A 16,226-nucleotide genomic window follows, 5' to 3' on the forward strand; every position below is an offset into this window, starting at 1 on the left:
GCATGGACCTTGAGTTTTACTGCCAAGTTGGCAACGTCCTCAAAGCATCCTGATTAATGTCCTCCTCAAGGCCCATTGGCTCTGGTTAAAGGATGCTAAGTGTTTATTCTTCTGATACCTAACACGGTGTTAGCTCAGTGTTTATTCTGATACCTCACACGGTGTTAGCTCAGTCTTTGGAGTTGGTCTTATACAGTAATACATGGAAATAGCTCTTGCGGAGGGGGGAAGTGACAGCTCTCTGGCTCCTATGCCAAAATCTGATCTTTTTTTTTTTTTCTTTTAAACTTCTAAAAAATAAATGTCGTACTCAAAGGAAGCAAGAACTGCTGAAAAGTTGTCTTTTGGGGAAGGTAGAAGTATTTTAAAGAAGCAAATTAATATCTCTCTTCTTGTTATTTGTTTATGTTGTCAATAATTAATGGGCACTGGGAGAAGATACATTGAATAACATTGGGTTTTTAAAGTGCAGTAGGAAAACTAGACAGCTTTCTTCATTAACAGTTATGTAGATTCTGTTTGCTGTGGTTCTTGCCTAGTCTTATGTCTAACTGCTCTGAGTACATATGAAAAATACTTAATGGGATCCTTTTTGCCTGCATCCCTGGGCTGTGATACAAATAAGGAAGTTAGTAGAGGAGTTAGAGCTGCTTGTTTGCCTGAAACTCGGGTTTGGGGTTGTTTCGCCTCCTGCACAGCAGAGGATCACCTCATTGTCCCAGCCCTTTCCACCCACCAAAAACAATCATTTATGCAAAGTGGGGCAGTTTCCTATGGGATCTCCTGTGGGAATTTGAGAACAGTCTCGCTGAGTATTTTACTGTCTGCTTTGTGTTGCTGGCAGGGTAATTGTGAGCATAGGAAAGCAGAGCTTGGCTTTTAGGCGTTTTGCCCGAGTATGGCAGTTTAAACCCAAGGCTGGCTGAACAGCTCTGTGTATAACACTCATTTTTTGTCCCAGCCCCCTCACAAGCTGCATGTGGGTCTGTGTGTTTGTCAATCCAAAGATCACACAAAAGATAGCGGCAGTGGAGGAAGAGGAATAAAGCAGTGCTGATATTAAGAGTTTGTTGATTCCAGCTCATCCATCAGCAGACAGAACATGCAATAAAAAGCGCATCGTTTTTGATGTGTAAAGAGTGGCTGATAAGTGGGTAACAACTTCATTTCCTTTCAACCAATTCCAGACTGCCTTTTGGAGGGTGTCCTGTTGTTTGGCTGAGCTTGTTGCGCTGGTACCTTGTGAGTAAACATAACCTTCAAGGGCTGGTGGTCACTCAGCTGTTGGAAGAGCAGCTCCTATTTTCCCAGAAGGACGTGTGTATTTGGGAAGGCAGATGCAGACTGTCATCTGTTGACTTGCGGTTTAATCTTTATTTTGCGCTTCCAGCTGATAAGACCACTTTGTGCAAAAGTAATACAGGAAATGATGCATTGCAAAAACCAAAAGTGGCAAAAAGGGAAACAGAATGTACTGGCAAAAGCTCAGTGCTACGGGCATGCTTCTGGCTTCTTGGAAATGAAAATCTCCACCTACACGACCTTTTTTTAGTTTGACACCACTACTGGAATTTAGCATTCGAGTGGTATACAGCAGCCCGGGGTATTTCTGTTCGTTTGTTCATTTTCCCTTTTCTTTCTGGCTAATTCAGGGCCTGGATCTTCTCTGGGCAGGCTGAAATTCAGCAGCAGTGCTGGGGTTGGAGGTCAGCAGCAGGTTGTAGATGCAGCTCACAGCTGCTAAGCTGCCTTGCCTTCAACTGTATTTTCAAGTACTGTGTCTAATGGGCCTCGCTGTGCTGCTCCCAGTGCATTTCCTGCTGGCTGCTGCTCCAGAGGTGCCAGCTGTTAAGATAACACTTTTGGTTGTGATGTTGAACATATTTTGGAGCATGTGCTTATGGGAATGGGACATGTGCATGTTACAGGGTGTGATCCAAGAATGTCAGAAAATCTATTCCTGTGGCGTGGCTGCTTGGGGTTACATCTGAATGTCTTCCTGGTCTTATCAGACCGTAAGTGCAAGCACATACTAAGGCTGTATTTTCAGGCCCGAGTGAAAACATACTGTTTCAATAGGCAGAAAACTTCTTTTCTACACAAGAAGCAGTTTGCCCATCTATTTTTAAAGCAGCTTGGTAGAAGTGGGTCATGCCATGGTAATCAACACAGACACAGTTCTATGTATGTAGACTGAAGCTGGGTTTGAGATTTAGACTTCTAGACTTTTTAGACTTGTTTTTCACTAGAATTTCCATCCACATATTTAAAATATTTTTGTTGTTGTTTCAGATCTAATAGATGTGAAGTAGAAAGTTTGACTTGATTACTTGATAACAGTAGTGTACATTTTGTGTGTGGAACTGGTGTTTTTTGTTTTCAAAAAGTAGAAAAAAGCTATTCAGAACATTGAATGAGATACAGGCTATGTATGAGTTGAGAATAGCTCCAATACTTGTATGCATATTTGAAGTAAGTGTGCTGGGTCTCTGATAATAAAATTGTTGAAATAAAACAGCATTTTAGTACAGCACTTTTGAATGTATGTAAGGATAAAATATACCTGGAGTGCAGTCAGTGACAGTAATGGAGTTTTAGTTCAGTTGCCAGTATGGCTTATGCTCAGGTAAGAAAATCTATTGTTAAATTTGCCCCAGGCTTATGCATTTCTCCCATTGCACTGACATTATTATTTCAAGTAGAAGTCTCAGAATAAATGAATGGAAAGTACCAGGATGAAGCGCAGGTGGATGCAGTCTTTGTCTTAGTTTAAGATCATTATTCACATAAATGTAGTTTATACATTTGACCTAATAAAATGGAACCTTTGCAATTAGATAATTATTTTAGTGACAACTTATTTGAATCAAGTGGATGGTTTTCAGCTTGAAGTACTCTAAGTGTAGAGGTACGCAATGAAATTACAGTTATGACAGTTAGGAGCATAAGTGTGGCTTAGCAATTAAAATTTCAAGATCCATAATTATTTTTGATTATAAACTTGCAATTCAGGCTCATGGCTGCTCTGATACCTTCTAACCTGTCTGTGTATGGGCAGCGTATGGATTTTTTGTGGTGGGTTGTTCTGTGTTTTTTGTTTGTTTGTTTGTTTTGTTTTGTTTTTTGGTGTTTCTGATGGTAACAAAAACATTTCTATCCTTTTCCTCTTCCCTCTTCCTCTGCAACCTCTCGGTATCTGCTCTGGGATACATTTCCTGTCTGTCTTCATACTTAATTTGAATGCTTCTGTTTTAGTGCTCCTTATCTCCTTGTTCCTTGTGGCAGAGGTGAGTCTCTTGTTTGCTCATAACCTGAGTAAACGTGAAGCCCGCTGCTTGCAGAAGACCCTGTAATGGGGATTTCTCTGCATGCAGAGTTCTACTCCTCCCTTCACCCATTGCTTCATTGCTGTTTCACACCTCCCAACCTGAAGATCACAGTACTACCTCAAACCCTCTTATCAGTTCTTCCTCCTTCCTGCTCCTTCATGTGTCTTTGAGCACATCAGGCTGGCACTGTGAAGGGAGGGGTCAGGATGTAGTCAGTGATGTCTTTCCCTTTCATTCTGTTTAGGTGAGGGCTTTTTAGTGGGTTAGGAAGACAGAGCTTTGCTTTCTCGTGGGGAGCTGAATGAGGGCACAGATCTTTCTAGTTTCCTGTTCTGCTTTTGGTTTGTCACTCAGACTAACTCAGGTGAAGCTGAACAGTTTGTCACAGATTGTGATATGCGCAGATCCCATGCAGTTATTCTCAAATCGTATTGCTTGTAGAGATCTGGGTAGTGCAGTGCTGTTGAGGTATGTTGCTTCCACCTTCACTTGGAAATCAAAACCAAAAGTTTTGGTTTGATTTCATCCTGTATGAGTTTATTGGGACGTTTTGCTGTGTGAAGTTGCCAAGCTGATAGGCTGTGGGGAGTGTACTTTTCACTTAGCGGTGAAAGATAAAAAATGGGGGGCTGTTTTAGGCTACACTTGGGCTGTGAGCAGGAACATTATTTGAAGTTGGCAAATGCAGTTGCCCTTGCTACATGGCACAAAAATCACTGAGGCTATATCGCGTATTGGATGCGGGCGGGAACTGAGCAGAGGGATAGTTGTCCTACCTTCTAAGTTTCCCTACCTTTGCACTTCCTTCCTGCTTCTCTCTAACTCCCTTCAACCATTTTGTTCTGTTTTGTTTATGCAGTGCCACTGTTTTTCAGGGCAATCCCCTCATTTATTTAGGACTGTTTTGGTAGCAAGAGTATAAAGACTTTACCAGCATGCTCTGCTATTTAAAGGTCCTTGTCAGGCTGTTCCTTCAGTCTGATGTTGAGACTGCTGACACTTTGTGGTGGCGGTTTTTTTGTTGTTGTTGATCGGTTGGGTTTTGGTCACCCTGGCCCTGTGGGGTGGAATGTTTCTGACTGCTGGTGGTTAATTGACAAAGTGAAATCTGTTTTCCTTTTTCGCTCTTCTCCTGCAGGTTCTCAGCCGGAAGGCTTTAGCAAGATGAGAAGGCCACATCTGTCAAGGGGAACTGTCAGCATGGCCGTCCTGGGACGGGAGGACTGAAATAGCAGAAGCACCACAATATTTGGGCAGACTGCTTTTGACTACTGATTAAAATCTGCAGTGCGGCTGCGGTGGAAGAACAGGACAGTCTCTCCTGCTTGGTCTGTGGTATCCAGTGTGACCAAGTGAGGTCACCATGAACGTGACAAGTTTGTTTTCCTTCACCAGCCCGGCAGTGAAGAGGCTGTTGGGGTGGAAGCAGGGGGATGAAGAAGAAAAATGGGCGGAGAAGGCTGTTGATGCACTAGTGAAAAAACTGAAGAAGAAAAAAGGTGCTATGGAGGAACTGGAGAAAGCATTAAGCTGTCCTGGTCAGCCCAGCAACTGTGTCACAATTCCTCGGTCCTTGGATGGCCGGCTTCAGGTTTCACACCGGAAAGGGCTGCCACATGTAATTTACTGCAGAGTGTGGCGCTGGCCAGACCTGCAAAGCCATCATGAACTGAAACCACTGGAATGCTGCGAGTTTCCTTTTGGTTCTAAACAGAAGGAGGTCTGCATCAATCCTTACCACTACAAGCGGGTAGAAAGTCCTGGTAGGTTCTTCCTTGTTTGTACCTTTGCGCCTTATCTAAACAATGCAAAGTGTGGCAGTTAATCATGTGACTCATCAGCTTAAGTAAGCAGTAGTCGCTGTTTGCACACGTCAGATTTGTACTTTGCAATCTGTCTGGATATAAGCATTGATTCGCAGTTCTCCCTTTCACAGGGTGAATACTTGCCATATATAAATGCATTTTGTCACTGTGCAGCAGCATACTGTCTGTGTGTGCCTTAAGTTGCTGGATCTCTTGCCTCCTGGTTTTGTTGGTGGCCACTATCCCTCAGTTCATTTTATTTTTTTATATTTTTACTGAACAGCGCAGTTTGAGCATGTATGAAATGTTGCAAGCTAACAGGAAGGGTAACTGCGTTTAGTGGGTGAAAAACTTTCTGATATGATCTTACTGTTATTATTTCACTTCTATCACTTCTTTTCCTTCACCCTTCAGAAGATACTACGGTCTTTAAGGTTGCCTTCAGCTTTGGCCTTTGAAGTCTGAGGTTTTGGTTGCTTTTTATTTTTTTTTTTCAGACACGGAATATACCCTCTCAACCTGGAGCTTTGATAGTGGGGTTTATTTTGTACATGATGTTTTACCTTTAGTTGTTCTGCAAGTGGAATGTGTTTACCCATTACCCACTTCCACGCTTTAACAAGTGCAGCCTGTTCTCTGTCTCCTCTTCAAGGGCCCAACCCGCTTTTAGTAAATCTGTGCTTGATTTGCTTGTGTGAGTTTGTTTTCAGAATATTTCCAGGGACTAAGATGAAATGTGCGTAAACATGTCTCCACTGGTCTCTAGTTACTTGTGAGGTTGTACAGGGACATCTGCAGAAAATGCACTGCAGGTGTGAGAGGGCTTTTCTGGTTTAAATTTAGGAAATCTGCCTGTGTTAGGCACTTTGTAAACTGCGGAGCTGTTTCTGCAGAGTGGCATGGATTGCTTAAGAACTGCAGTGGAAATGACGTTGTTACCTGATTATTTTCCTGTGAATGGAAATAGCATTTATCTTGGAATTGCAACACGTAGCGTATATCTAGATGGCAAATATTTCCCTTTGGTGTGTTAGTATTAGTTTGGAAATCGTGTGTGTGATATCCATAAAATATGGCTTTTATGCAGCAGATGCTTAAACAAAAAGCTTAAACACTGCACTGGAGGAAGAAAAAAAGAGGAGTTTTAACAAATGTTAAGGGTTGTGTGTTGAGCAGAAGTGGGACAATAAAATAAATAGTTTGTATTACTAGTTTTCTGCATGTGTCTGCACCTGGTGTGTATGTTCAGTGTTCCAAAGTACTGAAAACTAAGATTCCCAAAGCACATCTAGTTCGGTCAGAGTGAGCAGCAGTTGGGCTCTTGCTGTCATGGTAACACCAAGTGATGTGTTACAGCTCATTTCCCTTTCGTCTTGGAAGCAGTTACCAAGTCTGAGAACATTCTAATTCTTATCATTTATGCCATATTTAAGACTATATTTGTAAGTGTCCTGTCACTTCACTGAGATCTGCATGGTAAAAATAGAATAGAACTTTCAAAAGATGTCTAACTAAAATGTGCTGAGTACTGTTAGGTAGCCCAAGTGGTTGGAAAGTGGTTTTGGGCCCTGAGTCACCTTCTACATTTTGTAGTTGGGAACCAGCAAAATGTTATTTTTTGAATTTGGGATTCCTGCTGTTTTAGGGTAAAATACAAATTTCCAGAGTTTGTGTAGTTTGTGCTGGGGAGAAAACAAAGAGTGACTTAATCAGTTTGGAGATGGTAGCAATGAAATATTTCCCGCTGCTCAGCCAGTGCCCCTCAGGAAAAACTAAGTACTTCTGGTTATCACCTTAGTAAGCAACTGGGCAGTTTGCTTGTTTACATCAGGGCTGGAATGGCCTTGACAGAGCTGATGAAAGGATTTCATCCACCGGAAGATCGATGTGCTGCTCTGACCAGCTGAAATTTACTGGAGGGGAGTGTTGAGCAGGAGCTGCCTTCTGCCTAATGAGTCGTGGGGCTGCAGGTATAAAGTTGTGTGTATGTTGGGGTCTCATCTTAAGAACTTTTCCAAAGTTCCACAATGCCAGAGTGGGGTCAAAGCCTTAAGTTTTTACTGAGGTCTCTGGCTGGGTTTGTGAAGGAGGTTTTTCTACTTAATTAACGCTGTAGATCAATCATTGTTTTGAGGGATATTGCATGGAGATAAATTTGGAATACGTGGCTTTTGGGAGCAGGTGGTAACTGAGCTGCCATTTGGCCTAGAGATGTGCACTTCATAAGTTACAGTATCTCTTCCTTTCCCTTCCCTGTTGTTTGTCCCCAGAGTGTCACTCTCAGCTTCAGTTCCTGACAGTCGCTCTCAAACTTGGCTAACTGTTTTTCCCCATTTTTGCCTGGACATTAAAACACCATTATTGCTTCCTAAGTGCTTATGCTTTGAGATTAATGGATTGGGGGAATTCACACATGAGTCACTGTTTCCAAGCAGATATCGAGACTTGTGTTTCCAAGGTTATCACAGCCAGGAGGATTGGAATTATACTTGACTAAATGAAGCTAGAAGCTCGAGAGAGTGTGTGATGGTCACTGTGCAGGCTGTACAAGTATATTGTGATATCCTGGCTCTGCCTGCCAGCTTGGTCAGTGCTTAACTGCCTCAAACAGACCCAGCTCCTCAGGAGCTGCTCTGTAGGGCGCTGCCTGGGATGGGATCAGTGTGCTCTGTTCACTTTCCTGTTAGTTGTCACGTGGCTGGTGTTTGTGTAAGTTCTGAAGAGTGGATTAACGGTAAATCCTCAAATAGATAACATCATGTAGTGCTTTCAGTTGGGAAATTGGTCTCACAAATGCTTTTATGTTTTCACGGTGCTAGAAGGGGTGCATCCTTGCTATCCAGCTTAAAAACACAAGCTTGGAAATCATTGCAGTTGGTGTGCTTTAGTCTGTCTGCGGACTACAGTGTTACACCTGAATTCAAGTGAGGTTTTTCTCCATTAGCTAGGTTGGATAAAAACCAGTTGCAAGGAGTTGTGGGGAGGCTGAGGAGAGAACTGCCTGGAGTTTCAGAGCCTCCCAGGTGTCCCCAACCGCTGGTATCCAGTAAGAGACTTGGGTGTGATTTGGTGGTATGATGGTAACACCTAACCCGGTGCTGAGGCTCTGTGCAGGCATCAGCACCCATATGGTCACAAAAACTAACCAGACAGAAAATTGCTGTTTGGAGATGCCATTCACAAGCAGCTCCTACAGTGGGCTGTGCCAGTGCAGTTGTCTCAGTGGCCTTGTGCTGAAGCAGACTGGCAGTGCTTTGTTCTCATCCCACTGCTGCCTTATCTCATGGGCCGATCAGGGTCATCCAGGGGATGCGAGAACACCCATGCACCCACAGGGCCTCACATCTGGCCTGTGGGTGGAAGCAGAGGTGGTGTGAAGTGAGCGTTCCAAGTGGAGGCTGTTTTGTTGCTGAGAACAGGAACACAATCTTATTCTCTACTGCCAGGATGAAATATCTTGTTACATTAGCTTTCTGTTTTGTAGCTCTGTTGGGTGCAGAATTATTTCTGGTGCAGAAATGGTGGTAGTTGATAGGTGTGAATTTCTTTTCCTTTGGCAAGGCAAAGCAAAGCTTTTAATGAAGGAGGGCAGGATTTCAATTTGATGCCTTTTAAAAACTGGTGCAGTCAGCTGAACTGGGCTGCTTGTGTGGCTGAGTCTGCTTTTTTTTTTTTTTTTCCCTTCAGTTTTAGTTTTTGGCTTAGAGATACCTGGAGATCAGATTTCTATGTGCTCTGGGGCTTGTAAGTATGACTGAGACCTGAGTCTGGGTGTAGGCACTGGGAGAGGAGAAAGCAAATGTGTCATTCCTCAACTCTGCTTGAAAATGCCACAAATGACCTCTCTGGTTTTGCTGGAGGACACACAAAATGGCATCCCAAAGCCTTTCCTGAGATACTTCTTTCTTTCCTTCTTTTAATCTGTTGCTTTTGTTTCATGGAGATACTCCCTCTGTTTCTTGCCTCTGTCTTCAGTTATTCCAATGGAATCAGGTGAAAGACATGACTCAGAATTTGGAAAAAATAGGAAGCCTGGATCCAGTTTGATCTAATAGCAAAACAGAGATGGGACAGGGAACAGGGAGGATGAAGAGTTGCTTAAGTTGACACTGCTTTAATAAATAAATAAACAGGGAAGGAGGTTCAGTTCCTTTGCTTAGTTAAACAAAAGGAAGGAAGAAATTCATATCCCCATAGAACTGATGGATATTGGCCATGGGTGCCATATGCTGCAGAACTGTGTTAGTTGGCCCCTGCTGCTCAACAGTGTTCTAGATTAAAGAGAGTTTGAGTTTGTAACATGTTGCAAAGGAAGCAAGAGAGTGGTTAACTTTTCTTTTAGCTCGGTGTGTGGAAGTTGGTGGTGCAGAGTATTTTATGTAGGGTATATACAAGGATATGACTGAGTGGTATCTTCTGAGAGTGGCGTGTGTCCAGAATGCCCTGGTATCTCTGGGGGTCAGGCTTAGAAGCAGCCTGCTTTGCACAGATCTGAGAAAGCTTAATCCTGGCTTGGAAAATGTAGTTGTTATGTTTTGGCATTCATTTCTGGAGATGATATGATATGATACTAATGCTCCACTGTTCTTGAACCACATAGTCCAGAGGAGCACTAAAACTGCTCTGTCAGAACCAGCTTATATGTCTTCAGAAATTCTGGCTGCATTCATCAACCGATGAACTCTTCTGCTTGGATACCTGTATTCTGCCTAAACTGCAGAATGAGCAGTGGGTGCTTATTTGTGACGTGGGTGAATGTGTTGTCAGAATGGCTGAATTTTTAATTTTGCCTAAATATCATGTTCCTTTCCAGTATAAACATGAATTTAAAGTGGATGTCTGCCTCACTAAGTTTGCCTGCAGTGGCAAGAAGCATTTAATGTAAATGTAGAGGTGCTTTATGGCACAAGAACAGGCCAAGTCTGTTCCTGGGCTCTGAGAAGAGCAGTAGCTATGTTGTGCTGTTTTTGCTTCCTGCCTATGACTTTAACCTGATTGCTTTCATATTTGTTTTTGATCTTCTCTGCTCTGAATGTCTGTCAGGCTGTACACCTGATTGCATGCACCAGAGGTGCAGAAGGAAACTTAAAATGGTGGAAACCCTGGCTAAGGCAGCTTGAGATTTGTGCAGCCCTGGAAGTAGATGCTCCACATAACACTGTTGCTGCTCTGATACTCAGCAGAAGAAAATGTTTAAAGGAGCTTTTGAATGCCATTTGAAATCATACAGATATTTGGTTGTGTGTAGCGTGATTATGCATGCAGTTGTGCTAGCTTATGTTTGCTCGTGTGTGTTCTTTCTCCATATAGGTACTGTATAAAAACATGAAATGGGTCCGTTAGTTAAACCCAGTCTTGTTCCCTGGTACCCACCCGGCTTAGGATCGCTGTGTGTGGAGCTACTGTACCCAGGCTGTTACCTGTTGGATCACTACAAGGAGTGCTTAGGCTGCAGATAAGCAGCAGAGTTCGAATATAGTGTGCTGCTTGTGGCTCTGGCTGTTTCAGCAATCATCATCAAATGGGCAGAGGCTGTAATTCCTCTGGGGTCAAACAGGGAAGCAGGGCGGAAAACGGAGGGTGAACAGCAGTTCCCTATGGGACTGCCAGCTTGTCTGGGCTTCCAGGGTTCCCAGGGCCTGCATGGCCCCAGCACCTGGGAGGACCGGAGGCGGCAGGAGAGCCTCCGGCTGCTTTCCGGCCAGATGGAGAAGCTTTGATGGCCAGGGCTCGGGGGAGCTGGGGACCAGCTGTGTGCAGCTCTCCTCCACTGCCTGGCCTTCTGGAGGGTGGTGCTGGATAAGGGGGGATGCAGGGAGCACGGAGAGGAGCCTTGTGTGGGAACTGTAAGGGGGGGAGACTGGAGAAGGAGAAGCGAGTGCAGTGGAAGGAGGAAAACAGAGGAGAGGGGTTGAAAAAGGAAAATACTAGAGAAACAGGTCAGCAGCTGATTTGAAACAGAAAAAGGAGATCCAGTTTACTAAACTAATTTACAGAAGCAGTTTACAGAAATTCACCCTTTATTCCCGTAGCACGGTTTGTGTACCTCTGGAGGCTCAGGGGTGTGTGAGGAGGGGGTGGCATCGCTGGGAAGTTTTGCCTTATTGCTGCATAACCCTGCTGTTGGGCGTAACTTTAAAAATAGCGTGCGACAACAGGTGGGTACAATTAGAAGATGGTTCCCCGAAATAGTAAACAACTGTCAGCTCGTTTGGCAGGGAGTGTGAGACTTTGCACATTTCAGTTTTGCTGAATTATTATTTATAATAATTATTAGAATTCCCCACCAGAACTGAAACAGGGAGACAGGAGGGTGGGGGATGGCACAAACTGTTTGTCCTTTGTCCAGCCTTGGGAAGGAGAGCTGCAGTAAAGGGACAGAAGTTGTCAAGAAGGATGTTGGTTTGTTTCTTAATTAATGAGATTCAGATGTTTCTTCTGGCTTAGAAGAGCTGACTTCCATACTTGAACCTATTCAGTAGGATGGTAACTATGGTTTTCATCCAGGTAATTTGAACTCTGGTCTGTGTAAATGTCTAACTTAATGCACGCTATCACACTGTAACTTTCTCCTGTACTTGCTCCTGTATCAGGAGTGCTTCTCCCCTCAAATCAGCTTACAAGAACTCCCTCGCTAATGTGCATATGATTAGTACTAAATTCTGAAATTGGCCTTGACAAATGTCAGTTTAATCAAAACGTTAGCTTATCAGAGCATCCGCAAGTAAAATCTAATGTTAACTGGATATTGTAATACAGGAAATGTACTAATGTTACTTGCCAAATGCATTTAGACCAGATGTCTGATGTAAAAGTAAAGTCAGCGAAGCAATAACTGTGCTTTTTTTTTTTTTTTTTTCTCTTTTTTTTCTTTTTTCCCTTCTGTTTTTAAACACAGTCTTCAGTTGCAACTATGTAAGATGACAAATCAAGCTGTGGGGTCTGCAGAAACTGCAAAATAAAACAAAGGGTTGAGAAAGCAAGGCAGCTCACAGCTTTCCCCCGGAATAGAAAGTCTGGAATGTTTGTTTGTCTGTCTGTCACCCAGCACAGACTGCTGGACAGCTATTGTTGAGCCTTTTCCTTTGCAGCTACTAGAATGTAGGTTTGGAGCAACAGCCCCAAAGGCTGGCAGCTCTGCTTCAGAGAGAGCAGCAAAGCTGTGCTCTGCAGCCTGTAGCACTGTCTGCTGCAGCCAGGAGGTATTGTAACAGCATAAAGTAGCGAGATCTGTGGGGAATTGCATTTGCCACAACAGTAATTATTTTTAACCAAGAATAAACTTGATCATGAGTGTAGCCATGCAAGTATCTTTGTATGTGAGAACTTGTCCTCTGGTCAAAAAAAATAATTCAGTTTTGCCAGGTGCCGTTTGAGGCAACACAAGAAAACCTAATGGCATGAAAACTTTTCTTTCTGCTTGGTGTTCTTTTGTTTACAAGCAAGACCTTGGCAAGACATGTCAGTCAGCAAGTCTCAGTGACTCCTTAATGCTGGAGACAGCAAGCAGAGGTAAGCACTGAGCTGGGTGTGTGCTGGTACCTGCTCTGTTGGCACCATGGGAGTGATTACTTGCCGGTGTGCCACAGCCTGCTTCAGCTGCACTGGCCTCAAAGGCAGGATTTTGAGGCAGGAGTCTTCAGAATCATTGGAATTTGTTAGCTTAACATTGATGCTGTGCTTTTAGGATTTATTTGGTTTTGTGTGTGTGTGTATGTGCTGGTTTGGTGTTTCTTCTTTTGTTCTCTGACTTCTTACTTTGCCTCTTAGGACCTATCAAGAGCATTGAGTGAGCCTTGTGCTTTCATGCCCATCTCCAGATAGTGCCAACTGCTGTATGAGGATTTCATTCCTTCTCAGCATGCAGTTTTATTTTCCCCATAAAACATGAGCAGCTTTGCATAAATTCATATGAAAACAAGCCATATGATGCTTGCAAATTAAAGTACACAGTCTAATGATAGTGCCCTGAGGACTTCATAAGGCCTGTTTTGGTGTAAGGCTGCACAAGCACTTCTACATAACATATACCCACCAAGTTGTCATGTTTTTTAAGGACAGGGTGGTTGAAAGTGAAGCAGCAGTTGCTCATCCTTTACTTATTTATTTGGTAAAGCTAGCAGAAATAATGGAATTTACTTTGGAAAGGATGATCAGAGCCTGCTTTCTGATGTGTGGCTCCTTGGAATATTCCATTATTTGTTCTTGGAATTTACAGACATGAAAAGAAAGATCCCTACCCAAATCTTCATGTAATAAGCCCATGAGGGAAAATCAGCTGTCATCTGGGCTTGTGTAAGACAAGCAGAATTCATCTGGATGAAAAAAATAAGATACTTGGAATGTACAGCGGATCCTTTGGTTTGGAGTAGGGTTTATTTTTTAAGAGAGAGGCTTTAAAAAAGAAGTTGTAATCATAAATCTGTGACTTTCTGTCTTTGCTGAAACCATTATCTCTGGAATGTGAAATTAGAACAAAAAGGAAAACCAAGAAAATGTTGAGTGTCGCACACCTGTTAGTTTTCTGAAGAATGGAGATACAAAGAGTAGAGATCAGTAGCTTTCTTCAAAGGCCACTGTAAACATTTTCATAAGAGCATTTCTTTCTTGGTGTGGTTGGTTGGAACATTTATCTGAGCAGCCCAGTTGTCTTTGGTCTATATTCTGTGTTTTTGACGTTCTTGGCTCTTAGATGAAATAGCCCTGTGGGTGAAATTGCCCTTTAGCTGTAATTTCTTTAATACAGCTCCGCTTGTTTGGTGCAGGCAAACTCTGAATGCAATTTGCATGTTAAGAACAAGCTGCCTAATTCCCAGGCTGTCTCACTCTGCTGACAGATACAGGATCTCTTCTTTGCTTCAGTTTTGCAAATGTATCCAGCTTGACTTCCACGGGGTTTAACTTCCTCCTCAGCCTTTAGTAGCAATGCTGCTACTAGTAGGCATATTTTAGGGCTGGCATCCAGGTGCACGTCTGCAGCAAGATTGAGATACAGCTTAACCCCTAAAAACTTTAAATCCGGTGTTTGAGAAAGCACAGAAATTGAGCTGTCTGATGACCTGCAGTTCTACTCCATTAACCGGTTTTAACCATTTTTGTAAGGTTGAATTTACAGATTTTTTGAGATGCTGTTTGATACAATTGTTTCAGTAGCTTTTAAAGACAACAGTGTATTAAGTGTTTTTCCTTTAAATATATGCATCCAACTGAATAGAAATAGTGACAAATAAATATATATATAGTTTCATACTTCTGCAACTGTTTTCCACTAAAGACAGCAAAACAGGGAGAAGTTCCCTCTGCAAACTGTTACAGTAGTGTCCTGCAGAGATCCCCACAACAAAGATGTGTCCTAGTTCATTACTTTATAGCAACAGGTGTGCTGGCTTAGCACAGAATAACTCTCTCATGCTTTCTCCCCTTCAATTATACCTCTTCCTGAAGTTGGCAGCTGCTGTGGAGATCGACCTCCTCTGCTGTACTGAGCCCTGGTAACTTGTTATTCCATATGGCTGAGGGCTGCAACCTGACAAGGAGCTTGCTGCCTTAGAGAGAAGGGTGAGGTGAACAAGAACAGCATGCATCCCCCTTCACACATTGAATTCCTGGCACCCATTCCTACTTGTGAACCGCCCAGTCTCACTCACGTCCTTGCTCATGGGTGGACAGTGTTCAGATTAACTCCTAAGTGACTCCAGTGTGAGAGTCGAGGCTTCCAAAGACCCTTGACCCTCAGGGAGATCGGATTATGGCAGGGAGCAGTTGTCTCAGGGTCAGACTAATGACAGTGCTGTAGACTCAGTCCCACCTGATGCGGCCTCTGGGGCTTTTTCTCCTCATCTAAATTTTGTATGCAGGAGAATGTGAATTAGGGGCAGCATTCAAGTAAATTCTGCAGTGATATTTTTGAGGCTTTTAAGGCAGTATCAGTATTGGTTGTTTTCTTCCTCCCATCCTCCCCATTCTGTGTGTATTTGAAGAAGTTGGCATTTGATTATCTTAGGTTGAAGGAGTAGTGGGAGGAAAAGTGTAGGAACGGTTGGGAGGAGGAGATGTGTTCTTGTCTCAAGTCCTTCTGAACTTTGAGAACATGAATGTATACCTTGGGAAAATCGGCACTGCTGTATTTTAATTACAGAAAACATACAGAAAATATCCTGCTGTCCAGCTTTTAAGTGCTATAAATTGTATAGCTTCCTGTGATGTCACGCATCTCATTGTTTAATGTGAGACTGTGGATGGGAAAGGTAAGTGATGTACTTTCTGCACAAATTAACTTTAGAAAAGTTAATGGTTTGACCTTCATCTGCAGGAAAGGAAGAGATAGGAAAGATGTGTTTTTAATGCTCAGCAAAGTAAGGAAGAACCATAAAGACAGGAAAGGGAAAATACTTTTTAACACATGATCTCATTGCTACTTTTTTTTCCACTTGTAATTTACGAGTCCTGCAGATGTTGACCAAGACAGCTGAAGTATTGCTTGTCCTCACTACAAAAGGACTATCAAGCTTAACAGAAAGTGTTTAATTTGGAGGGATCCTGTTTGAATTTGGACCTAGATTTTAGGCCTGGTCTGTGGGTGTAGTGATAGCGAGGTGCTCTTAGATCCTTGGACACTCCACTAGGATCCTGAATGCTTTTTTGTAAGCAAAGTGCTGGAAGAATAAGTTTCTTAATGTGTTGGAAGAACCTGTTTATCAAAATGATGTTGGTCTTTATTTTATTTTTTTCTATCAGTTCATAATTCACCTTATGGTAAAGCAACTGTTAAGAAACACCTTTCTTAATTGAGTGATACAGTTCTGCCTCTGGAGGCTTCTCCTGTATATGTGCTCCTGCTGTGCTCCTGCTTTTCTCCTGTGTGGCCACCTGGTCAGGACAGGGGGCAGGAGTCTCAGGGGGGAAGGGCTGTAGTGTCCTGGCTTGCTTTGATGCTTTGTGCTTTTTGGCAGCCTCCCTTGAAGACACACAGGGGGCTGCCTGGTCCTATGTGGCTGTGCAGCTGAGAAATAGGCAGTGAATGGGAGTAGGCAGGTGTGGAGGGCAATCACTTCTTATTTCACTTCCTTGTGCATAGGTTGCCTGTATAGGC

At 43.0% G+C, this 16,226-nt stretch overlaps 1 protein-coding gene across 8 annotated transcripts in view; it reads left to right on the plus strand.

Moving 5' to 3' along the window:
* The window catches only part of SMAD1 (SMAD family member 1), a 43,640-nt gene that overhangs the window by 14,215 nt on the left and 13,199 nt on the right, over nucleotides 1-16,226 (plus strand). For all 8 annotated transcript variants that reach the window (XM_015861158.3, XM_085546478.1, XM_085546477.1 and 5 more), the window contains exon 2: nucleotides 4,468-5,092. In XM_015861158.3, coding sequence (XP_015716644.1) covers nucleotides 4,693-5,092 — 400 coding nt within the window. In that variant the 5' untranslated portion in view covers nucleotides 4,468-4,692. The remainder of the gene's footprint in view (nucleotides 1-4,467; nucleotides 5,093-16,226) is intronic.

This window comes from Coturnix japonica, chromosome 4 (assembly GCF_054131305.1).
Source record: "Coturnix japonica strain WE chromosome 4, WE-NBRP24, whole genome shotgun sequence".
In the NCBI taxonomy this organism is placed as follows: Eukaryota; Metazoa; Chordata; class Aves; order Galliformes; family Phasianidae; genus Coturnix; species Coturnix japonica.